At 34.3% G+C, this 26,978-nt stretch overlaps 1 protein-coding gene across 7 annotated transcripts in view; it reads left to right on the forward strand.

Annotated features, from left to right (window-relative positions):
• The window catches only part of TUT4 (terminal uridylyl transferase 4), a 151,917-nt gene that overhangs the window by 87,369 nt on the left and 37,570 nt on the right, over nt 1-26,978 (forward strand). For all 7 annotated transcript variants that reach the window (XM_082428786.1, XM_082428789.1, XM_082428787.1 and 4 more), the window contains exons 5-14: nt 1,184-1,361; nt 2,934-3,022; nt 4,182-4,233; nt 6,452-6,521; nt 7,914-8,040; nt 15,828-15,947; nt 16,115-16,327; nt 19,921-20,095; nt 21,796-22,496; nt 24,506-24,656. In XM_082428786.1, the coding sequence (XP_082284912.1) occupies nt 1,184-1,361; nt 2,934-3,022; nt 4,182-4,233; nt 6,452-6,521; nt 7,914-8,040; nt 15,828-15,947; nt 16,115-16,327; nt 19,921-20,095; nt 21,796-22,496; nt 24,506-24,656 (1,876 nt within the window). The remainder of the gene's footprint in view (nt 1-1,183; nt 1,362-2,933; nt 3,023-4,181; nt 4,234-6,451; nt 6,522-7,913; nt 8,041-15,827; nt 15,948-16,114; nt 16,328-19,920; nt 20,096-21,795; nt 22,497-24,505; nt 24,657-26,978) is intronic.

Consider the following 26,978-nt stretch of genomic DNA (forward strand, 5'->3'; position numbering starts at 1 on the left):
TCTTATTTTCAATCTAGAAATAAAGATAATTTTGTTGCATGTTAATTTTGTGTCATTTTTTCATTAAGTATATTGCTGTTAATACCTTGGATAAATCCTAAAAAAAAAGTAGTCCAGAAAACTTAGATGCTCATCTAAGATGTAGTTTATAGTTAAGGTTGCAGAAATGATCTCAGAAACTTATAAAAACAAGGTTGTCTTACTTCCTATGTTTGATTATTCTGTACCATAGGTAAACTTGATTTACATTAAGACTGACTATGGTAACAAAGAATAGAATTAGGAATAGACCAAAGTCTTTGTTTTACTATATTGAGTGGGGGAGGGGGAAAGAACAAACTACTTTTGATCATTCTTTTGGGAGCTCCATATCTCAAAAAAAATATGAGATTGTTTGTTGACTGAAATGTGATAATAGAAAATGTTTTTGTTATAATATTAAAGAAATGGTATGGTCTGTTATGTTGAAAAATGTATGGAATAGTAGGATGTGAGCTGGTGGGTGATTTTCTTCTTTTCTTATAATTCATGTAGCTTTTGCAGTTAGCATGTAGTTTTTAAAATGAGAGTAATCAATTAATTTAAAAAATCATTGTGCATATATAATATAGTCCCTCTTCAGCTCCTTGCTTTAAATTGCTTTCAAACTTTTAGCAGAATAGAGGTTTTGTTTTTTTTAACATTTTGCCTAGTTTTGTATAAAATAACAATGAAATCAGTTTTAAATGGGAGGCAGTGTATCAAATACATGGCGATATTGTTTAGGATGTTTTCCTGTGACCATTTAATCTGGTACTGTACATGCCAATCAGAGACATTCAAGACCTTCTGCTATACCTAAGACAGTCTCTCTTGGCTACAACAAAATGATCAGCTAAATGTTGTTACTTATGGAATCTTGGCTTTGATGTAGCATTTCAGAATTTATGCAGACAGTAAAGTAAAACAGGTTTTATTTTTAAAATGTTTAATAGCAACCTCCCCCACAGCACCTCTCATTCTTTCAGTTCTGCTTCACAGAGGCAGGGATCTCTGTCTCTTTTGTTCAGTTCCATATCCTAGGTTTCTTAAATCTGGCAATAGAAGGTGCATATATGTTGATTATGTCCTTCTCTCCTAAATACGAGGACGTTAAAATAGAAATCTTTTTTTATATTGTTGTTGTTAAACGTCACACTAATAGGAAAAACAGGAAGAAAGTGAACTTCGTTCTCTGCCACCTCCTTCCCTTGCCCACTTGGCTGCTTTAAGTGTTGCAGTTATTGAATTAGCAAAAGAACAAGGAATAACAGATGATGACCTCAGAGTTCGTCAGGAAATTGTGGAGGAGATGTCAAAGGTTATAACAGCATTTTTACCAGGTACAGCTTCATTTTATACTTAATTTTTAAAATGACACAACTCTTCCTCTTGCTTCCTCTTGAACTTAGGGTAAATTCTTAATGTTTTTCTTTCTCTTTTTTTCTCCATCTTAAAAGTAGATTAATTTAATTATTTGTAAATGACTTTTGGGGGGAGATATTTCAGAAAAGGAAAATGGAGAATTACGGCACAGCATAATTTTTGTAATAAGAAAAAAAGATTTTTAAAATGTCAGATACAAGATTAATTGCTTAGTGCTTGAATATTATATTTTATATTAAATTTTCAGTATCATTGACTTCTGAATGGACATTTTAGTCATATTTATTTCGGTATATACAGTTGAATAGTTACTGAATAAAATTCCTATTGCTTGATAGTGGGGAAAATTAATTTACTTTAAGGATGTTAGAGGTAAAATTTACACTTTTATTTCTTTTTTTGACTCTTGATCTTTCTTTACAGAAAGCTATTGTTTTGGGTACAAGGGGGAGTTGGGTCAGGTTTATTGTAGACATTATGTATAGATTATTTGCTTAGCCCTCAGCATTTTTTTTCATTAATACTGAATTTAGGTAAATGGATATTAAGTAAGACTTGTTTCTTACCACCAAAGGGACTTTAGACAGTTGATAAATTATAATTTTATATCAAGCTATTGTGAGATTTATAAGAAAGAATATAAAATTGAAATTGAAATTTTAATTTTTCTTTATTATTTCTATAATGTAGTTTTCTATCTAAAACACATTGATACTAATTTAAATTATACATAGGAATAATTTACTTATTATTATAAGAATAGAAGTGAAATATTTATGATTTTAATGACTTGGATGACTTCCAGACATTTTGTGAACTTGAAAAGTAGACTTTTATATATTCAACTGAGTACAAACTTAACACTTCCTAGCATACTAAACATCCCATGATCAGTCCCAATCATGTTATTTTTCAACTTGCCCCTCTGCTGAGATCCTTTAAAAATTTACCTTATTATGATTTTTGAAATAACATATTTGATAGTTTGCAAAAGATGTAGGTAGCATGTTATTATTCCTATTTATTTTGTTCTGTGAACTCTTGAAAGCCAGAGTTTTTTTTGGTTTTAGGTCTGCAGTATCAATTGACTTGGCTTCACTTTGTGTTTTTAAAGAGCATTGGCTGAATGTCTGTGATCCCTTCCCCATTTAAAGAGCTATTTCTGAAGTAAATATAAATATCTAAAGAAATATGTAGTTTGTGACAGTAGCTCTAGCTAGGTTAGTACATTCTTTACTGTTACATATTAAATGTGAAACATACTTCTAGTTATTCCTAAATGAATTACTACTAAAATTTTGTTTAAACACTGAACTTGAATGAGTTATTTCTCTCTTCCTGAACCCTATAACTGAGAAACATTTTTATTATTTTGTAGATCAGTTAGAAAAGGATATATTCTTCTATAATTGCTGTATTAGAATTGGAAGACACAGAATTGAAATATATGCAGTTTTCCTATCACTGTTTTTTAAAGTTCTCATATTTGCATGCTGTTTCATGCTATGATATTTTTCCTTCATTTCCAGAGTGTTCACTTAGGTTGTATGGCTCGTCTCTGACTAAGTTTGCTCTGAAAAGTAGTGATGTTAATATAGATATAAAATTTCCTCCCAAGGTAAGTAATTAGACAAGACCCTTTTCTGTATGGTTCTTAATTAGTACTTGGTATTGTTTATTGATTATCTTTTTAGAGAAGATATAGGGGAATATAAAACACTGGCTTGTAGAATGTTACCATCATGATTTAACAGTGCTTTTGGAAAGTACTTTCTAGGTGTCAGACATAGGTGGAATTAAAGAAAATAAGGGAGAAAAAAAAAAGGAAGAAGAGGAAGGCGGTCAAAAATAAAGGGAAAATGCTTGTATTTGAACATGTTGAACAGTTACTGCTTATGGTAAGCAGTTTAGAAAGAGGAAAGAATTTTGAAATCATACATCTGTAGATGTTCAAATCTTGGCTGCAATGAGCAAGTTACTTGACCTTCTTGAGCCTCAGTTTCTAATTTCCAAAATAGGAATAATAACTTCAATATTAAATAAGGTGATATATACCAAGTATTTTTGTATAGTACCTGGTACATTATAGGTACTTTTAATAAGTAGTGGCTAGGACCATTAGCAAAATACCAATATTGTTTAGCATTGCTAACATTGCTTATTTACTGACATATCAAACATTTAAAATAATCAGTTGATATTTTATGTGTTTTTAATTTTTTGAATAATAAGTTTATGCTCAAGGAGGTTTGATTTGGGTGAAAATTTGATGTTTTAATTTCTAGTCTGATATAGTCATTAACTTACAAGTAAGGTATGATTATTAAATACTTTTTAAATAGCAGCAAAGTACACATTTAAGCTAAATATTTGACATGCTTGTTATTTAAAGTAGTATTTTAATCTAAGCCTTTTGGCCATGCTGCCAGTTGTCAATATCCCTTAAATTTCTTATCTCAACAACTTCTCTTTAGAAATCATTTGGTAAACTGATTTCTTTTTCATTTGTTTTGATATGAAATTACAGAATCTTTTCTCACTCTAAGAACTCACTAATTCTAGTAGTGTTGCTGGAATAATAGCACTATATGATTTATTAGATTCTACTTCCTCCATGAACAAGATTTCTTAACATAAAAGTAGAACACTATTCTGTTTTCATTATTTTAAAATACAGAGCATGATTTTACTTGTATTTAATGAAATTGAATTATCTCTAAAGTTCTGCAACTTGAACTTTGAAGTTAGTGTATTTATTAATTTGAAACTTCTTTTAGATGAATCATCCAGATCTTCTGATACAAGTGCTTGGGATTTTAAAAAAAAGTGGTGAGTTTCTTTTTAAAGTTGTTTTTCTAAAGAAAGTTCTTTAAATATATATGCATTGTGTTGTTTATGTATTCCTAACCAAGTTAAACTAAAACTGCTAGAATATTTGCGTCATTGTATTGCATATGTATTTAATAGGTGTACTAGAACATTTACATGTCGGTTACATCAAAAGTATCATATTTAAAATTGATATATTAAAAATGATTGCCTTTTGGGTAATTTCAAAATGTTGCCTTTGAGTATTATGGATGCTTCTTGTGTAAAATGAGACAGAAAACCTGTAATCATTAGGAGATTGTTGATGAAGGAAGATTTAGGGACAGACTTGGGGGAAAAATGTGTATGCATTGAGTAAATATGTTTCTTCCCCACTTAAAACAATGTTAATCATTTATAGTACATCAACCAAATTATACCTAGTAAGTCTTTCATATGTGGCTCATCTGTCTGGATTGATTTTTATGTAAAAAGGACATTCATTCATTTATGTAACAAGTATTGTTACCTGTAAAAAGGTAACAGTACTTTTTAAATAAAAATTTTAAAAATTACAACTTTCTCAAAGCAGGTCCCAGGTCATGTAGTACAGTCTGGAATATTATTTTCTTGGTTTTATTTACTGCTTTTTTTGTTACATAAAGTAAATGCTTAGGAGCTCAGAATCTGGAGCCAGACTTTCCAGGCACAGATTTTAGTTGTACCACTTACTGGTTGTGTGTCCTTTGACAAATTACTTAAGTGTTAATGCTTCAGTTTTCTCATCTATAAAATGGCAATAATATAGTATCTTTTTGATGAGAGGGTTGTTTATGAGGATGAAATGGGTTAAGCCATAGCTTAGAAAAGTACCTGGTTTACAGTACCTTCTTATTACATTTCTGCTGCTGTGATTGTTATTATTATTACTATTGTCATCTTAAATTTTATGAATCAAAATTACCTGTCAAAAATATTTCCATTTTGGCTTAGAAGAGATAGCTTATTGATTTTAGCCATACCCTCTCATTGGCTCTAGTGTCAGTTCTAAACTTCTTTTCTTCTCTCTGTCTGCCCTATCAGCTCTCCGTTATTTATCAGCTTTTTGGCCATTTTCCTGGGATATTAATATTTAAGGGATGATTTTGGTCTAGTTTAACCTGTAAAGGGAGTTTTCTTATGTAATAAATAGTTGACTCTCATTGCACAAAAACTCTAAAGCATAGCATAGATAAGCGCTTTTACCTCTTTAGACTCACTAGACACTATCAACGTAGCAAAAATATTTTAAAAATATGTTTTCCACTAAAATACATGAATAGATCATCTTAAGTCACATAACATAGGTTTTTAAAATTCAGTCTGAATGTAAAATTGATTATTCCCTCCTTTATGCCCTCTCTTCTCTTTAAAGACCTCTATCCTGTTATCTACAGGATTTATTTGTTTATATATTTGTTTTCCAGATCCCTAATTGAGCTCTTTGTATCTATTCATTGTCATATCCACCATGCATAATGTAACTCCTGACATAAAGCTCTTCAGCACATTTGTTTTGGATAGATTAATAATTCCAACAGGTACTACTAAGAGATTTTTTTTTGAACTTCAAATGAGATAATGTTAATCCATCTATTTTTGTTTAGATTAGATATTTTATGGCATGGGGCCTACCTTGGAGATGTAGAGAAAGACTTCAGAGTGGAAGTGTGCTTCACCTGTTAGTCCTTCCTTAAGAGCTTTGGCAGACTCTTCGTATATTAACAGGAAATAGGGCCAGTAGAGTTAGCCTTTTACTGCCATGGATAATTTAAAAGAACTATATTGTCAAAGCATTGTAGGTTCTCATTTCGTGACTCCTGTGGAAATAGCCTTCAGAAGTAAGTGGTGTCCTCTGTTTGCTGTATCTATGAAGGTTTAACGACTTTGACTAGATTGTATATTTACTTGGAAATATTCAAACTTTTCGGGATGTTAAAACCTTTCTTCTTAAGGTAATTATAATGTTCAGACAGTATTTGGGACTCTGCCTGTCTGTGGTTTGTGATAATACAGCAAATGACACCAAGAGAGGTAAGAGATTCTGTTGGGTTGATGCTCATAATGAGAAGAGTGGATTATCCCACAGAAGCAGTGAGAGTGATTTTTAGAAGGAAACTATTACTTAATGTTTACCATAGAGCAAACATTTGAGAGATGTTGACATTAGCTTACATGTTTTATTTTTTTTCTTTATTAGTATTATATGTAGATGTGGAATCTGATTTTCACGCTAAAGTTCCTGTTGTGGTGTGCAAAGATCGGAAAAGGTTGGTAACAATGAAGAGAAAATAAAGTTTTTAAAAAAAAATTAACAACAACCAAGTATGCAGTGGATATCTGTAAGAGAGAAGAGTTTTGTTTTAGATTTCTCCTTGGATTAATTTGACTAAGCTAATTTCTATTTATTAAAATTAGCAAGCCTGCTAAAAGCATGTGAACAAGAAATGGAGTTATTAGAGAGTTAAAAATAAAACATTCTAATGCAAAACTTTTCATTTGTTTATTCACCCAACAGTATTGAGCATTTACTATATGTTAGGTACTGCTTTGCTTATTTCAAACATAAATAAGAAATAGACTCTCTTCTCAAGGATCTGTCTATTAGAATCTAGTTTTTAGTTCACTGAAATTCAAGGAGTCATTGAAGATTGATCTTTGCTTTCTATTCAGATATTTATAGGACTGAGAGAGCAACATGCCTTTGACAAAGGAAACTAAAATAACTGTATTTGAAACCAATGTGGGAGAGATGGAAACAATACAGAAATAATAATGTATTCTTTTATTGATTATTAATTATTATTTCTTACATTTTAAGATTACTCTGTTTTCTTATTCAAAGCTAGAAGAATCTTTGGAGATCTAGTTCAACTTCCTTATTTTCTAAATTAGAAAATTGAGACCTGGAGTGATTAAGTGATTTGTCCAAATTCAAATTATTCAGGGGAAAATCAGAATTGGAATAGAGGTATTCTGACTTCTAGTATTTTTCCTACCACATTGTGTCAAATTGCCTCTGCGGCAACCTCAGTCACATTCTTTTCCCTGCCACAAAAATGTTTCTTCTACAATTCTGTCACTCTGTTTAAGGTAGCTCCTGTTTTCACTTACATATAAGCATTACTTGTGGATTAATAGATAAATTCTTTCTGATCTCTAATCTGAAAATAGCATATCAATAAAGTCATGAAAGCTTGGATAGGAAAAATTAGAGTCAAGAAGTATAGCTAGTCAGTTCAGTATTTCATTTTTTGTTTTTATCATGTGCAAAGCAAAAAGAATGGACTAGGAAGGTATGTTGTACTATTTGACATTGATGATACCGATGTCTTTCCCCTCACATAAATCAAGTTTTGGTGACTCTTAATGCTGCTTTTGAAATTAATTTTTCATGAACTTAAATATTCAATACTAAGTGAGGTTAAAATTTATTTCTGAAGTATAAATGAAGAGTTAAAACATCTTTAATTTGTATGGAACTCTAGTGATGGAAATGATAATATAGTTTTCTATTAGCTCTAAGTTTATTAAAACATTTGTTTTTATTATGACTTCTTAGGTGTTAATTGTGGTGACTGGAAAGGATAGCCACAGGATTTGAAGTATTCTGGTTTTTAAGGTATAAGTACAGTGAAAATTTGTTTCTTTCTCATTCACAGTGGTTTACTTTGTAGAGTGAGTGCAGGAAATGATATGGCATGCCTCACTACTGATTTACTTGCTGCTCTTGGCAAAATGGAACCTGTCTTTACTCCCTTGGTGTTAGCCTTTCGCTATTGGGCTAAGGTAAGTGGAACAGAGGAAAAAAGTACTTAACATTTAAGATAACTGAGGCTTTTTCTTGCACTAACATGTAACATAAATCATAATAATGTGGGGACAAAATAGTTATCTGTGGACGGAAAGTGGTGTGGCAGGTTCTGATAATGGACATGAAAATAAAGTTTCATAGGCATGTAGAGTTTATTAATATATTTTAGAATGTTTAATTATTATACTTTATTCTCTTTTATGCAGTGTAGAAATATTCTCTTTCACATCTTAGTATTTGAGACTCAAGTTTTCACTCTTATTGTAAGGTTGTAAGGTTGTAAGATATGGTTATGCAAGTTAAGATTCTTTTGTTAGCATATTTTTTCCCAGTCTCTGTCTTAGAACATTATTCTCTTTCCTCTAAATTATTGGTAACCTGCAGCAATTTCTTTCTTTTTTTTTTTAATAATTTATTTACTTATTTTTGGCTGCGTTGGGTCTTTTGTTGCTGCGCACGGGCTTTCTCTAGTTGCGGCGAGTGGGGACTCCTCTTCATTGTGGTGAGCGGGCTTCTCACTGCGGTGGCTTCTCTTGTTGCGGAACGTGGGCTCTAGGCGCATGGGTTCAGTAGTTGTGGCTCATGGGCTATAGAGCTCAGGCTCAGTAGTTGTGGCACACGGGCTTAGTTGCTTCGTGGCATGTGGGATCTTCCTGGACCAGGACTCGAACCCCTGCCCCCTGCATTGGCAGGCGGATTCTTAACCACTGCGCCACCAGGGAAATCCCACCTGCAGCAATTTCTGAATGGCCAACTGCTAAGAATCCGTTATCTAAGTTTCCTAAATTAGAATTAACATATTATTAAAGGCTGTAGTTCCCCCTGTGCTCCAGGTTACCCCTTGGAGGTGGCGAGGAGTTGTAAATATCAGTCCAAATGACTAGAGAGAGAGAGATTTTAGTTTTTTTATATAGTATTCATCAGTGTAGTATTCATTGCTTGTTAGACTAATGATGAGTAAATTCTCTGTCTTACACAAAGAAGATGAATTAAAGGGGTAGTGGTGGAGTGATAACTTGAGAACAAAAACAGCCAGAGGATTCTTTTAGAAATAATTTGTCTCGACTTTTGATTCTTCCCATAGTTGGGACAGAACCAACTGTCTGAGTAAGGAACAGCTTGAAAAGTATGGAACAGTCAGAAAGCCTAAGTTGGGGTGTCTTCATACCTAACACCTTTGTGTTTGCTATTCCCTTCATCTAAAATGTTCTTACCCCACATATCCAGAATGCTTCACTCTTTTACTTTTTTTCAAGTTTCTGCTCAAATTTCATCTTACCAGAGTTTCCTGGACCACCCTGTATAAAATAGCATTGCCTCCATCACTCTCTCTGCCTTTACCCTGCTTTATTTTGTTCATAGCACTTACTGCCACCTGCCATACATATTCATATATTTGTTTGTGATCTGTTTTTGTCCATGAAATTTTAAACCCTGCAAGGATAGGAATTTTAGTCTGTTTTATTTATTCACGGCTGGTCCTAGTGCTTCTTATTTTACTGTGCCAGTGCAGAGTAGGCATTTAATAAATATTTGTTGAATACATGGCCCAGTTCTTCAGAAAGATTGTTAATCCTTGGAAGTGAATCTGGAGAGATTATTTCAAAAGTGGTATGAGATAATGAATGAGAATATACTTTGAATTCTAAAATGCTACACAAATCTTTTTTGTTCAATTGGCAAGTGAGATTATTTAAACAACGATAAGTCAGCAAGGACAGGACTGGTGTGACAACCCTAGTAACTAAAGTTTCTCAGAGTATGGGATGAGACTGGTAGACAAGGACCAGCTATTACTCAGGAAACTAAGTTTATCAACTCCAGGAAGGTTAGTGGCTTCATAAGGAATGAAGGAATAAATAGCTGCCTCTGGGATTGTACTATTTAATTATGCCTTAATTTTTTGGTGGTCATAAATAGTCTTAGTTTTCTCACACACTTCTTTTGTTCTTTTAAGTAAGTAGACTGTGTTAGAAGACTATAAATGGTATTCAGCTTATTTTCATTTGGGGAAAAAAAAGTGGCCTATAAACTTTGTTTCCTAAAGTGGCTCTTTGAAAAGGTTACTCAAATTTATATTGATTCTAAACATACCAATCAGTGAAGGACACTAAAAAATGTGTTACAAAGCTGGTTGCAGAGTGGTTCCTTTCTGTTTCCAACAGAAGGATGTGTCTCATTTTTGGCAGCTGTGTTAGTTGCAAAGAGCTTTTCCCAATGGTTTTCATTTTCTGAGTTTATTGTAAGAAACCTAGAAATGATTCCTCTCAAATAATTCCTCTCAAAGATTTTTTTCCAACAGCTTTATTTATCTTGAAGTTTTAATCCACATTGTACGTTATTTAGTAAAGCACAGATTTTCCACGATTTGAGGGTTCAGAAAAATTGTAGTATATGAATATAATTTATTCTTGTAATTGATATCATGAGATTGCTGTTGATTGTTCTCTGGCTGTCTCCACTCTTAAGTAGCTATATTCTTAGCATTCTACTAATAAGAAATTGTTTTCTGGGAAAGCCTATTAATACTCTGGGCAGCAAAACTCTTAGCCTTATCAGTCCATTATAGTCAAGTTTCCTGACTCAGAGCCACTTTTTGTGGTTAACATAAGAATTAATTTAGCAATATCTGACATCTAAAAGAGATTCCTGGGGTTTTTACTTTATTTTTATTTTTTATTGTATATATTTAAGGTATACAACTTGGTGATTTGATATATGTATACATTGTGAAATAATCAGTCAAGCTAATTAACATATCTGTTACCTCACATAGTTACCATTTTAGTTACCTTTTTTGTGTGTGTAGTGAGAAAACACTTGAGATCTAACTTCTTAACAAATTTCAAGTATATAGTACAGTATGGTTAACTATAGTCACCACGCTATACATTAGATCACCATAACTTATTTATCTTGTGTAACTGAAATTTTATACCCCTTGACCAACATCTTCCCATTTCCCTCTACCCCAGCCTCCAGTAGCCACCAATCTCTTCGCTTCTAATTAGTTTGACTATTTTAGATTCCACATATAAGTGAGATATAACATTTGTCTTTCTGTGCCTGTCTTATTTCACTTAGCATAAATAATGTCCTCTAGGTCTATCTGTATTGTCGCAAATGGCAGAATTTCCTTCTTTTTTTAAGGCTAAATAATGTTTCATTGTGTGTATATAGCACATTTCCTTTATCCATTTATCTGTCTATAGACATTTAGGTTATTTCCATATCTTGGCTATGAGATTTCTGTGTTTTAAGAGCTGTCTGTTAAACTACCTCAGTGTTTGTCCTCTGTGAGATGTCTGATAGTGTTAACAGCTTACATGAGCAGCTCCTTATAGTTGCAAAGAAGTTTCTGGTTAACTTGACTTATTCATTAGGCAGTATACCCTTTGTCCTAATACCCTGGATAAATGAGAATTTATTCTAGTGGAATATTTCGAGCTCTTTTTCAAATTTATTTATTTATTTAAATTTATTTATTATTTATTTATTTATGGCTGTGTTGGGTCTTCGTTGCTGTGCGCGGGCTTTCTCTAGTTGCGGCAAGTGGGGGCTACTCTTCGTTGCGGTGCATGGGCTTCTCACTGTGGTCGCTTCTTTTGCTGCGGAGCACGGGCTCTAGCTGCACAGGCTTCAGTAGTTGTGGCGTGTGGGCTTAGTTGCTCCATGGCATGTGGGATCTTCCCAGACCAGGGATCAAACCCCTGTCCCCTGCATTGGCAGGCGGATTCTTAACCACTGCGCCACCAGGGAAGTCCTAAGCTCTTTTTATAAGTGTTTTTTAATCCTCTTTTATTTCAAATTATATTCTTAAATTTACTAAGCCATGAAGACTTTAGCGATTATGCTACATCTTTATTATGTAAAGAAGAAAATAATAACAGTCCAGTTACAGACTGATCTTACTTAAGTAAATGCAAAAGTCTAAGTAAAATATAAGAAAGTGGGGACTTCCCTGGTGGCGCAATGGTTAAGAATCCGCCTGCTAATGCAGGGGACGCGGGTTCAAGCCCTGGTCTGGGAGGATCCCACATGCCGCGGAGCAGCTGGGCCCGTGAGCCACAACTACTGAGCCTGCGCGTCTGGAGCCTGTGCTCCGCAATGGGAGAGGCCGCGATAGTGAGAGGCCCGCGCACTGCGATGAAGAGTGACCCCCGCTCGCCGCAACTGGAGAGAGCCCTCGCACAGAAACGAAGACCCAACACAACCAAAAATAAATAAATAAATAAATAAATTTATAAAAAAAAAAAAAAGTGAATTGCTCAAGCCATATGTCTTAAAATAAGGAATATTACAGAGATGTTCATCAATTATGTTATACATTGTTTTGGAGATTTAAAAAATGCAACAAGGGGCTTCCCTGGTGGTGCAGTGGTTGAGAATCTGCCTGCTAATGCAGGGGACATGGGTTCAAGTCCTGGTTTGGGAAGATCCCACATGCTGCGGAGCAACTAGGCCCGTGAGCCACAATTACTGAGCCTGCGCATCTGGAGCCTGTGCTCCGCAACAAGAGAGGCCACGATAGTGAGAGGCCCACGCGCCGCGATGAAGAGTGGCCCCTGCTTGCCGCGACTAGAGAGAGCCCTCGCACAGAAACGAAGACCCAACACAGCCAAAAATAAATAAATAAGTAAAAAAAATTGAATATTAAAAAAAAAATGCAACAAGGAAAGAAAATGAAGTAATGCATGTAAATATTAGAAAAACAATAAGATGTTCTCTTTGCTAATGATATGATTGTATATCTAGAAAACCCTAGTTAAAAACTGCTAGAATTTGTGATGACTAAATACACTATAAACATACAAAAATCAGTAGCTTTTCTCTGTCATAAAAATAATCTTATAGAATAGAAGCAGGGAAAAATATTATCTTCATGACATCGACACAAATTATAAAATACTAATGAATAAATTTAATAAGGGTACAGGAAGAAAATTGTATTATTGAATGGTGAAAACAAAATCTGAACAAATTTATTTATTGAGCAGACATTTGTTAAATGCTTCCTATGTGCTAAATACTGTTCTTAGGTGTTGGAAACATCTAACAAGATGTACTGAGTCCCACTGTCATGAAGCTTACATACTTTTGGAAGAATCAGACAGTAAACAAATATATAAATAACACAATATCTGGTAGAATTTAGTGCCATTAAAATGAGGTGATGTGATAAGTGAGTGACATTTCACTGGATGGTCAGGGAAGTCTCTTTGAGGATGTGATATATAAACTCTGACCAGCATAACCAGCCACTTGATCGTCTCAGGGAATAGCATCCAAGCGATAGCTAGTAAAAAGCCTCTAAGGTGAGAATGAGCTCTTAAGGAGCAGAAAAAGGCAAGAGTGACTGGAATGAAGGGAGTGAGAGTGAAAGTTGTAGAGGATGAGGTTAGACAGACACTTCCAGTGGTAAGGAACTTGTATTTTAATTACATTGGGAAAGCACAGGATAAGTTTTAAAAGCAGTATATGACTTGACGTGATTTATGCTTGGAAAAGGTCTTTTGGGGGTAAAGAGTAGAAATAGGGAACCCAGTGAACAGGCTGTTGTGGTAGATCAGCTAGAGAGGATAATGATCTGTGCTAGGTTAGAATGGATATGAAGCCAAGTAGACAGATTTGGGATAAGTTTTGGAAGTAGGACTTGGAGAGGTAATGGATGCAAGAGGTGAGGGAAAGTGAGTAATTGATGACAACTCCTAAATTTTTGGAAAACGCAAATACACCAAGTTATTGGATAGGGAGATGATATCCCTAAAATGTAAAGTCTCCTTAAATTAATTTTCAAATGTACAATAATTTCAATTAGAATTACCAAGAATTGGGGAAAAAAATTATAATGTAATCTTAAAGTTAGTATGGAAGAATAAATGTTTGAGAGAAGCCAAAATAATTCAGAAAAAGAAAACTAGTGAAGGAGGATGTACTTTACCACTATAAAACTGCTTTAGTCAAGTGTATACCATTGCATAGGAATAGACAAGTAGATCTGTGGAACAGAATAGAAAGCCCATAAGTAGGTCCTAGTGTAAATGAGATTTTAATCTATGAAAAGAATAAAAGATTTCAGTGAGAAAACAATGGTTTATTTAATAAATGGTTCTGTCAGAACTGTATCTTTCTTGAAGAAAATAATGTTGGACCCTTAGCACACTAAATGCAAAAATAAATTCCACTCAAATGAAAATTCAAAATTTTAGAAGAAAATGTAGGAGTATGTATATGTAACCTGTGGATTGGAGAAACATCTTTACCATGGTAGGAAACCTAGAAGATATAAGCATATTTAACTATTTATATAAACAATACATTTTATATGATAGAAAGTACCATAAATGATGCCAAAGCAGATTAGGAAAAAATAACATTTTTCAAATGCATATATCAGATATAAAGAGTTATTATTTATAACATAAAGAACACGTACAAATCGATATGTATTGATTAAAATAGAAAAACTGGCAAAAAATTTAATAGTTCAGAAAAGAGCAAATCCAAATGGTTAGTAAATACATGAAAATTTGTATAACCTCTTAGCATCAAGGAAATGCAAATTGAAGTAACTATTAGATGTTATATCTCACCCATCTTGTTGACAATTCTTTTAAAGTGGTAACACTTGTACACCTGAAACTAACACAACTTTGTAAATCAACTATACTTTAATTAAAAAGAAAAAATAAAAAAAATAGGGACTTCCCTGGTGGCGCAGTGGTTAAGACTCTGCGCTCCCAATGCAGGGTGCCTGCGTTCGATCCCTGGTCAGGAAACTAGATTCCACATACATGCTGCAACTAAGGAGCCCTCCGGCCGCAACTAAGGAGCACATGTGCTGCAACTAAGGAGCAGGCGAGCCGCAACGAAGACCCAGCACAACCAAATAAATAAGTAAATAAAATAAATATTTAAAGAAAAAAAAGGTTGTAACACCTAGTACTGGGAAGCATGTGTATACATTTTTGTTACTTATGAAAAGAGAAATTTCTGTACTGATTTTGGAAAACAATCTTATAATATTTGTTAGAATTTAAATATATCACATTTTAAAATCCAGCAAACACATTCCTGGGAATATAGCTCATAGAAATGAGCCACCAGTATTTAGGAAAATGTATAAGGATAAATATTACAGGACTGTTTAAAGTGGCAAAATTGGGAACAAAATGTGAAAGTCCTTGGCTGAGGGAACTATTGAATAACCATCCAGATCATAGGCTATAATTTAACCATTTTAAAAAATGTGTTGACTAAGAGGGACTTTCTTGGTGCATTGTTAAGGGAGAAGAGTAATATACAGAGAGATGTCTATTTTGGTAAAACAGTGACAAAAACTATAAAATCATCCCTGTATTTATATAGAAAATAGGACTGTATGTATATTTGTATATGGTTATTTGAGTGTAGAGAAAGGCATGAAAGAGTACATAGAAGATCGTTAACATCGAGGTGGAAGCAGAGGCAAGATAAGAAAATAAGATTTTAAAAAGATGTCCACAGTAAAAGCACTATGTGTGATATGATTCCATTTAACTAAAATATATATGTATCTTCATATGCAGTAAGGAAATGAATGGAAAGATGGTTACCAGTATATAAATAGTTATTTCAGGGTGGTGTGATTTCAGGTCATTCCTTATATTTGTCATTATTTGAACTTTTAACAATGATTATGGTAGGAAAATAAAAGCTACTTTTATTTTGAGAACAGAAGGAAAGTTAAATGGTGGTACTTTTTTTCCCCTTCATTTTGCAGTTGTGCTATATTGACTCCCAAACTGATGGCGGAATCCCTTCTTACTGTTTTGCTTTAATGGTGATGTTTTTTCTACAACAAAGAAAACCCCCTCTTCTTCCTTGCTTACTTGGAAGTTGGGTAAGCATCAGTTTGTAACATGTATGCACATGTGTATATGTAGTTCATTCTTACAGAGTGCTCTGTTCACACATTTAAAGCTGGAATTCTGGTTTGTCTGTTTGTCCATCTTTTTTTTTTCTTTTAATAATTTTTCCACTACCAATTTGGAATGCCTTTTTATATAGATTGAAGGCTTTGACCCAAAAAGAATGGATGACTTTCAGCTGAAGGGCATAGTAGAAGAGAAGTTTGTGAAGTGGGAATATAATTCAAGTAGTGCAACTGAGAAAAACTCAATTGCTGAGGAAAACAAAGCTAAGGCAGACCAACCAAAAGATGATACCAAGAAGACAGAAACAGACAACCAAAGTAATGCCATGAAGGAAAAACATGGCAAAGTAAGCTCTTTTTGTTTTTGTTTTTGGCTTTTCTATCTGTAGAATTTGTGATGCCTTCAATTGCAGCTATTTTAATAGTAGATTGACTGACTGACCTTGAGTAAGCCTCTTGGCCTCATTTTCCTCATCTGTAAAGTGAGGGGTTGATCTGGTTTAGTTTTTCAGTACCAAGATTCCCTAATAAATACATATCTCATTTTGAAAGGCTTGTATTGTTTGAATCATATCAAGGTAATTCTTTGTATCTTTTTCATTTAGATAAGAAAAATTTCCTTCAGGAGTTGGGCTGTGACCAAAGCTTTAGCATATGGGGATTATGTTGCCAGACTGGTGAAGAAATAAAGGCCTTGTGCTCCTTTAGAGGGTGGCTTGCTTATTTAATCATTCAAACTTCATTTATTAAGGACCAGCTATGTGCCAGGCATTATCTTGAGTGCTCGAGAACCCAAGATGTATATTCATGGATTATGTCCTCCAGAAGCATGTAGTCTTCTGAAGTAGACAGACATTATTACAAAAATGTGAACATTACAGAAATCATTGCTCTAGCTATACTGAAGTATATGTAGTTCCCAGACACATGTTCAGTTCTTCCACTTTCCTAGACTACCTTCTATCCTCTTCTTAAACCATCAATACTCTCAGCTAATGATCTTGCTTATTATTACTTCTCTGAGAAAACTGAAGCAATCTAAAGAGAACTTCCCACTCCCACCACCATCTCCCACTATCTGCACTCACATACTCTGCCTTGCTGCCGGCTTTCATAAAGGAAGTTCCTGTGTTGCTATCTAAAGTCATTATCTTAACTTGTATGTTTAGTCCCATCCCTTCTTGTCTATTCCAGAACATTGCTCTAGCAGTTCTTTTCTTTCCATCCTAGGTTACCAATTTTTCATTTTTTACTGAATCATACATGCTTTTATATCTCCCACTTTAAAGAAAAATCTTGACACCATTTCCCCTCCCAGCTATTTCCTTGCTCCCTTTTGCAGGAAAACTTCTTTGAAAGAATTGTTTATATACAGTATTTCCAATTTCTCTGTTTCCTTTTTTTTTTTTTTTTTTTTAATGAAAGCTTCTTTTTATTTATTTATTTATTTTTATTTTTGGCTGTGTTGGGTCTTCGTTTCTGTGCGAGGGCTTTCTCCAGTTGCGGCGAGCGGGGGCCACTCTTCATCGCGGTGCGCGGGCCTCTCACTGTCGCGGCCTCTCTTGTTGCGGAGCACAAGCTCCAGATGCGCAGGCTCAGTAGTTGTGGCACACGGGCTTAGTTGCTCCGTGTCATGTGGGATCTTCCCAGACCAGGGCTCGAACCCGTGTCCCCTGCATTGGCAGGCAGATTCTCAACCACTGTGCCACCAGGGAAGCCCTCTGTTTCCTTTTAACTCACTCTACTCAGGCTTTGACCCCTATCAATCTGCCAAAACTTGTTTTGCCAGTGTCAGTATCCTCCACATGGCTAAATCCAATAGTCATTTCACAATTTTTATCTTTTTTGACTTATCAGCAACATTTGCAGTTGATTATTTCCTTCTCTAAAAAATTTCTTAACTTGACTTTCAGGAACCACACCCATGCCTGATTATTCCTTCTCAGTCTCTTTGTTGGTTCTTCCTTTCCTCTCCAATCTCTTTAATGTTGGAGTATTCTAGGGTTCAGTCCTTGATCCCTGCCTTTTTTCTGTATCTACACTCCCTTGGTGATCTCATCCAATCCCATGGATTTTAAGTACCATCTATATGATGATGACTCCCAAGTTTAAATGTTAGGCCAAACCTCTCTCCTAAACTGTATAATTGTATTTCCAACCTGCTATTTAATGTTTCTACTAAGATGTCTAATAGATGTCTTAATGTGTCTAAAACTGAACTCTGAGTCTTCCCCTTGCTCCACATGCAGTTTTCCCATCTCAGTTGATGGCACTTCATCCTTTCAGTTGCTCAGTCAGAAACCTTGGAGTCATCCTTTACTTCTCTCTTTCATACCCCATACCAAGTCTGTCAGGAAATCCTGTCATCTCTACTTCAAAATATATCCACAATTTGACCACTTCCCCTGTTACCATCCTGGTCCTAGCCATATCATCTCTGGCCTGGACTACTACCACAGACTCATAATAAGTTTCCCTGCATTTACCCTTGCCCCCTTTATAGTCTCAACACAACAATCAGAATGGCTATTCTAGAACTTAAGTGAGATCATGCCCTTCTCCCTCCCCACACTTGAAATGCTTCAGTGGCTCCTCATTTAATTTAGAATAAAAGCCAGAGTTCTTACTGGTTAGCTCTTTGTTTCCCTCTTTTCCTCTCCTCTCTCTGCCACACTAGTTTTCTTTTTAAAGCTGTTTACACTCCTACTTTAGTGTGTTTGCTCTGTTTTCTATTCTTAGAACCCGTTTTCCTCTTCTTCAGATCATACCTTCTCAACAAGTCCTATCCTGACTATATTTAACACTGAAATCTGCTCCCATATCCCATCCCCTTTACTAAACCTACTCAACTTTTTCTTATTTTCACAGCACTTTTCTTCTTCTAACTTACTGTGTAATTTACTTATTAAGTTCATTGCTTATTGTCTTCTTCCCCTAGAATGTAAGCTCCACTAAAGCAAGGATCTTTGTTTTTTTTTCACGGATATATCCCAAGTGCCTGGCACATAGTAGGCACTCAGTGAATAGTCGTAGAATGGAATGAGTAAATGATTTTTATGCCTTTATATGTCTTAGTGGTCACTTTCAGCAGGCATTCATCTAGCTAATTGCTTTAGAATTCAGGTATTACCTTTTCTGTTAAGACCCCCACCCCCGATTCAGAGACCCATTTTAGCATGTAGCCTTCATTGTAATTGTTAAGTGGTCTCTTCCTCTCCTAATAGTCTGTGAAATAGGACCTCACCTTGTTTGAGTCACAGTATGCTATAATGATTAGCATCACAGACCCAGTAGCCAGGTGGTCCTGAGTCAAATCTTTGCCCTATAGTATCTACTTCATAGCAGTTAGAATTAATAGTTGTATATGTGCAGCACTTAGAAGAGTAGGTGATGCATGGTTTAAGTGGGAGCTCCCATTATTTTTTTATATCCCCAGAACAATGCCAGGGACACAGTGGGTTCTAAAATGTTTGTTGAATGAAGGAATTAGATTTTGAAAGCCCTGGGCATTTATATAGATTTTAAAAGTAATTGCTGCAATGGAGGAGCTATAGTAGTTGTTATACAGTGGTTAGCAACCTTGGCTGCACAGCATGGGACAATCACTTAGGAAGCTTTAAAAATCTCAGTCCATTAATTCACAGTCTTGGGAAAGGTATGGGAGATGGGTGTGGTGTCAAGATCAGGTGTTAGTGAATTGTAGTGCTCTCAATGTGCAGCCAAGGTTGAGCATCACTGGTTTAGTGGAAAGAACACAAAATTCTAGGAGTCAGTAATCTGGGACACTCTGTTCCCAGCTGTGCCACAAATTGCTTTTTGGCAACCTATTCTTTTATGCCTCAGTTTTTGAAAGGGTGATCTCTAAGGTCTTTTTAAATTGAAAGTTAAACGATTCTATAGTTTTGTGAAGCTTAAATGAAAGGTATTTTTTCTTTTCCAGTCTCCTTTAACACTGGGAACACCAAATCAGGTGTCCCTGGGACAGTTATGGTTAGAGCTGCTAAAATTTTACACACTGGATTTTGCTTTGGAGGAATATGTCATATGTGTACGGATACAAGATATTTTAACAAGAGAAAACAAAAACTGGCCTAAAAGGCGAATAGCCATTGAAGGTGAGATGATATGTTATATTTCATTTGGAGAATTTTGTGTGTGCCACTCATAATCTATTTCTAATGTAGTGTTATAAATTTTATCCCTTAGCTTTGTAGCACTATATGCCACTAGGTTGTCACTATATATTTTAGATAAATTCTTTATCAAGTCCACGATAGCTTTATAGAATTAATGCTTACTTAAAAGTTTCCAATCTGTAAATATTATAATGGCTAGGGTAATTAGCTTGTTTACATGCCTTTATTTTTTAATTGTGGAAAATTTCAAAAATACAGAAAAATAGAATAGTTATATGAATACTGTAAGATATTTTTAAATATATTTGTGTCATAAAATTATGTTAAAGTATAATCTTAAAATCCAGTTTTTCATTGTCTTGTGAAGTACCTCATTTATTGAATATGGCTAAGCTAAAGGAAAAAAGAACAATTGATGCTGACAAATAAGGTTTCACATCAAATCCCAAGAACATTAAGATCTTTAGAGATACAGAAATAAATAGTATGGCTTCTAAATTCTTAATAAAAAATTTAAATTCCGCAACATTTTGCTCACTTTTTGTAGATAGGAAATGGAATTTCTGTCCATCATTTTAGTCTGTTTAGACTACGCATTCTTCTCTTCCCTCCGTCCTCTGCAGGGCTTCTCTACTGTGAGTTGGACTTACAAATATTCTCATACACTCAAACCCGTACTCACATCTTGTACTCGCTTACATATGGTAAATAAATGAGCTCTGAAGCCTGCAGCCATCATAATTTCTCTCTGCCTTCTTTTTTTTTTTTTCTTCTTTTTCTTCTAGAAAAGGGAAAGAGGCTAAGTAAAGCTTTTAAAAGCCTATGGATTTAGATAACAGTAAAAAGTAACAGATGCCCCAGTCTTAATCTGAAACCTGGCCTATTAATCCTTTCACTTAATGATCTTCAGTAGCGGAGAAAATGTGTGTTGTCTTTTGGGTGGCACTGTTCTTTTTTCCTGGGGCATATTTGTATTTAAGGCTTATAAAATCCAAAAACCCGAAAACATTTTCAGAACTCTGTTCTATGCTCTTAATAATGAGGATTCAGTTGATGCAAGCCTTTTCAGCATAGCCATTTTAGACCAGATCAGAATTTAAATTTTGGTTTAATTTTTACTTTCTTAGGATTTTTTCTACTTTTCTTTCTATTATTTCTCCTTCTTTCTCTCTTTAATTTTCTGATATTACTGAAGTTAAATCTTAAAATCAGTATAACTTTAAGTCTGGAGAGTTTTAGGCTATATTTTATTTGTTTACATTGCAAGGAATATATAACTGAAGAATATTGTGGCAAGAGATGAAAATTATTACTAGGTCCTGGAGCTTGAAAAATTTCATTCAAAGACAGTATAGGGAAGCATATTGGCACAGCTTTTTCTAGCAATTTCATCATTGAAATTTTGTAATTACTGAGTTGGCCTCAGCCATCCTCTCATTAATTACCTTATTTTATTCTTTTCTCTCTTTTTCTTTTAGTTTTTTATTTTATGACAGAAACAAAGGAAAGATGTTGCTATTTTATTTCCACTACTCAGTTTGCAGGAACTCTCATTGGGAGTTTACCTTAGAAAAATTTTGGGAAAATGTACTCTGCTGACAATGTAGCTGTTCGTATAAGCTTGGAAATGTAGTTTGTTAATAGATACTTAGCTACTGACCTTTTTATTTTTTTACTAGATCCATTTTCAATCAAGAGGAATGTTGCACGGAGCTTAAACAGCCAGCTTGTTTATGAATATGTTGTGGAGAGATTCAGGGCAGCTTATCGGTATTTTGCCTGTCCTCAGAGGAAGGGTGGAAATAAATCTACAGTGGATTCCATTAAAAAAGAGAAGGGAAAAATAAGCAATAAGAAACCAGTGAAGTCTGAAAATATGGCATCCAGTTGTTGCATTCTCCTTGGGGAAAGCACAGAAAAAATAAGTGCAGAAAGAGGTCAGCCTGATAAATATGAAGAAATGGAATGTACATCACAGAGATGTATTACTGAAGATGATAATTTGTTGATAAATGAACTAGATTTGGCTGAACATGGACAGGAATCTTCATCTCTTTCCACCAATGAAAGCAGTGAATTAGAGCCAAAATCAATCAAGAAACAAGATGTTTTAGTACCTTCAGAAACTTGTTTTAAAAAGGAGCTCACCCAGTATAATTGCATTGATTGTAAATCCCCTGAACCAGATGAATCTGCTGGTACAGACTGCAGGTCAAATTTAGAAACAGAAAGTTCACAGCACATTGTATGCACTGACACATCTGCTACCTCTTGCAACTGCAAAGCTACAGAAGATGCTTCTGACCTTAATGATGATGATAACCACCCCACCCAGGAATTATATTTTGTGTTTGATAAATTTATTTTAACCTCTGGCAAGGTAGGATACAGTTCGTAAACAATCTGTAAGGTTTTGTGGTTGTTGTATGACTCTGTATTTATACTTTTTAGATTCAGAAATGTAAAGATAGCTTCTATGATGGTAGACTATTGTTTTGGAATGGTATTTTGGTGTTTATGTTTCTTTTACTTTTTGTATTTTTGCCTGTAGCTGTCTTTTATGAATGTATATGAAACCTGAAGTGTTTCAGCACTCTATTACTAGTTGGTTTGCTTAACTTTCTCATATATGAAAGGATTCATCAGATATCTTATGAAAGTGAGTTTGGTAAAGGCAGCATATGTTTTAAATTTTGCTCATTTTTTTTACATATGATTATATTTACTTCCACAAAGGAGAATACAGTGTCTGTAAACTTTAATAGTATTCTGTTTTAAAGTTTTTTTGGTGGGGGTCAAAGGTTGGTATATAAACTTAACTAAAGATAGTTGAGTTAAAACTAAGATCAGGAACCAAAAAAAAAAATGAATTCAGATCCTGTGTCTGCCACTGAGCTTCTCTTTGGATTTTGGCATATCCCTTATGAGTTATAGGAGTCTTAACTTTTCCACTTTTAAAGTGGGATAGTCTGAACTTTAACTTGATAAATTATAGAAAATAAAAACCTGAGAGAGCAGAAAATAAGCTACTTTGTAACAGAAAATAATTACTTTGTTAATAAAAGTTTTAGGTAAGTTACTTTGCTTCAAGTGTAGTGTACATAATTGAAATAGTATCAGCACCTAGATTGAAAAAATGATTATATAGATAATGTGTAAATCAAGTAGAATACAAAAAAAAAAACCCTGAAAAGTCATCAAGTTTTATTGATTTATCGATAATTGTTTATTGACAAGCTTTAGAATTTTTAACCTAATTACTAAGCTGTGTTTCTTTATCCTTTGTAAGGATACTCTGTCCCATTTTGTTTAGGTTGTAGTATTTAGGGCATATGGACTACTAAAAAAGATGAAATAAATGGCAGATACTTAGAAAAGCCTCTTAGTAATATAACTGCAGTTTACGTTTCTTAATACTTTTTTTTCCTGGAACCTTATCTTAGGGTAACTATTTCTCCAATTTTATTTCTCTCTCTAGTTATCTGTAACACTTTTCTAGAATTTTCTGATAAATATGTCATTTTTTAAAAGCTTTAAAAAGCTGATAAAAATTTCTGTGGTACTGTTAATTAGCCCACAGCACAGCATTCCCACAAAGAGAGGTTTCTGTATATATTTGGCTAGGTAAATGTCCAGGCTAACCCTGGAGGAAGAAGCTAAGTTCCTAGGCATATTACAATAAAGAAAAGAGTAGTGCTCTTCCTTAACCGTATGAGGTTTTTTTTCAAGCAGTTGGGATGAATTTTTACTGTTTTGGCCACCTGTCTGGTAGTCTGTTAGAATACATTTGAAATGGTGTTGCAGAGTTTGAAAGTTAAGTTTGTGGCTATTGCATGAGAGTTGTTCTTTGTATGAAGCTGAGTCACGTTTAGAGTTCAGCCCTTTAGTTTGGTTTCTTGAGTACCATGCTAATGTAATGAAATTGAACCAACTAGTCAAGCAATGGTTTCTATAAATGACTGACTCTGAAGATAGAAAATGTTTCAAGTGAAATGAAAGGTGCCACCTGGAATTTCTTTATAATCTACTTTGTTAAAGACCTTAATAGGTTAAAATGTGATGTATGCAGTTCATTTTGGGAGCTGATCACACTGTTTGAATTAACCTATACCTTTTGTATCTCCTGGTATTTCCTTTATCTTACATCTTCAGGTAAATCTAATTCTTGGTAATATCATTTTAGTGGAGAAGAAAATTAGTGGTTGGCTCAAAATGTGTTTTTTTTACATTTAATACTGAATTTCATTAACATGCTTTTTTTTTTAACCTCTTGAAAGTGCAGGTTATCAGACTGAGTTGCATAAAAGTTTCTTTTTGTACTGCTTTGTAAGTGATAATGAAGTCCCTCAATAGTTTATTTATTAGATTCTTTTTTTAACCTTTGTATAGCCGCCAACAATAGTATGCAGCATCTGCAAAAAGGATGGCCATTCAAAAAATGATTGCCCAGAGGATTTCAGGAAAATTGATCTAAAGCCTCTACCACCAATGACAAATCGATTTCGGGAAATACTTGATTTAGTATGTAAAAGATGTTTTGGTAAGTCTTTTATTACTAGAACTACTTCCTAAGACTAGATTATTTCTTAGATTTTGAATATTTATTTTCTTATTTGAAAATAGTTTGCTTACATTTTGTTTGGGTAGAGGTTTTTAAATAGTTTAGAGACCCAACCACATATATTTATTAAATGCCTACTGTGTGCAAGGCACAGTGGTAAATGCCAAGGGGAATGCAGAGTCCATAGTGTTGCTTTTAAGGAGCTTGGACTCTGGATTTGTGCTGTCTAATATGGTGGTCACTAGATATATGTGTCTATTTAAATTTAAATTAGCTAAAATAAAATAAAAAATTAAGTTACTCAGTTATACTAGTCACACCTCAAGTATTGAATAGCTACATGTAGCTAGTGGCTACTGCATTGGACAGTCTGGATAGAGAACATTACCGTCATTGCAATTTTCTTGCACAGTGTTACTCTAAATGGTTGTATAAGACATGTATGAAACTTGCCATAATTGGAAGCAGAATGTGTTACATTCTATAGCAGTGGTAAACAAAATGCAGTTCAGTCAGACACAATTAATTTTAACTGGAGTGGATCAGAGGAATTGGAATTAATGATGTGGCATTTGAGATGGACTGCATTTTCAGATATAAGAGATTATGCATAAAAGCTTAGGGTGTAGTATTTGTTTGAGAGAATAATTGCCTTAAATTTGGTAGAGTATAAGAAAGGTAATAGAGGGAGATAAGGTTATAAAGATTTGGGTAAAGCCTTACATACCATTTTTCAATAAACATTTATGGTGTACCTGGAATAAACCTTCACTCAGCAAACATTTTTTAACTACTTGCTGTGTCCCGGGTAAGATAAAGTTTCTGATGTCATAACATTAGTTCTCCATTGTAATCCCTTCCTTCTACCCTTCCTTATCTTCACCTCCTGCCAGGCAACTACTTATCTGCTTTTTGTCACTATAGATTAATTTGAATTTTTCTAGAGTTCCAGGTAAATAGAATCACATGGAATGTACTTTTTTTTTTTTTTGATGAGGGGATCTGGCTTCTTTCACTTGGCTTAATTATTTTGAGATTCATCTATGCTGTGATGTATATCAGTGGTTTATTTCTTTTTATTGCCGAGTTGTGTTCTGTTGTGTGGCTATATCACATTTTGTTTACCACTCACTTGTTGATAAATATTGTGTTTGTTTCTAAATTTTGGCTATTATAAATAAATATACTGTGTACATTCATGTATGAGTCTGAGTATGGACATATGTTTTGATTTCTCTTGGGTAAATACCTAGGAGTTGAATGGCTGGACCATGGCACATTCTTCTTTAGCAGCTTTATTAAGATATAATTCACTACATTTGTTTTTATTTATTGAGTCATATATTTATCTCAATATGGACTCATAGATGTATTATACTTTGGGTTAAAATCCGATAGTACTATTTTTGTTGCCCAAATTGTTCCAAATTTGGCTGTTGGGAGTGCTTTCATTTGGTTCCTGTGACCTTTTAATATATTCCCATCAGTGTGTGGAGTTTTTTGGTTTCTTTTTGTTGTTGTTGTTAGTTTGTTCCTTTGTATTTTAGCACTTTCTTACTTTCTGGCCCTGCAAGATACTCCAGGATCATCATGAAAATTTCTGTCTCAGTCCTAGAATTAGACATTTTCCCAAAGAGCCCTGATTCCTTTATTGGAGAATGGTGTTAGAAACCAAGATGTGTTTAGAGTGCTTGGATGTTACTGGGTATAGTTGTTTCTAGGTCCTCTCTGAGCAAGAAAATTTATGTGTGTATACTAATCCATGTATATACACGTACCTATAAATATTTCCATGTGACCATCTTACCTTTATTAAGCTAAGCATGTCTTTGTACTGATGTGTCCAAGTCTAATACATTACCTCATGGCTCTTTCTAGCCTCCTCTTTCTGATTATCTGTAAATGTGCAACTCCAACAGTGAGAAACCTGGCTCCCACCATGTGCCACGCATTTATTTAATTGTTCCATTTAAGTACACATGTATAGCATTATCAGAACTGTTATCCTATACCCTGATGGGAAGCAACTTTATCAATTAGAGTACAGTGCTTATGTGCAGTTCCTTTAACCCTTAGTCTTACAGACTCCACTTATTTTCAAAGTTAGATTAGCACCTTTCCCCCCACCCCCACTCCCTTGAGTGAAGTTTTCTTATACATTTATAATGTAGCTGGATTCTTTGTTATAGACTGCATTCCATCCTGAGATTCCCTGACCTCCTAGATGATTTTTAAAAATTTTCATATCATAAAGTTGACTCTTCATACTGCAGAGTTCTGTTGGTGTTTACAAGTGCATCA

The sequence above is a fragment of the Balaenoptera physalus genome, assembly GCF_965194825.1.
Source record: "Balaenoptera physalus genome assembly, chromosome: 1".
NCBI lineage: Eukaryota > Metazoa > Chordata > Mammalia > Artiodactyla > Balaenopteridae > Balaenoptera > Balaenoptera physalus.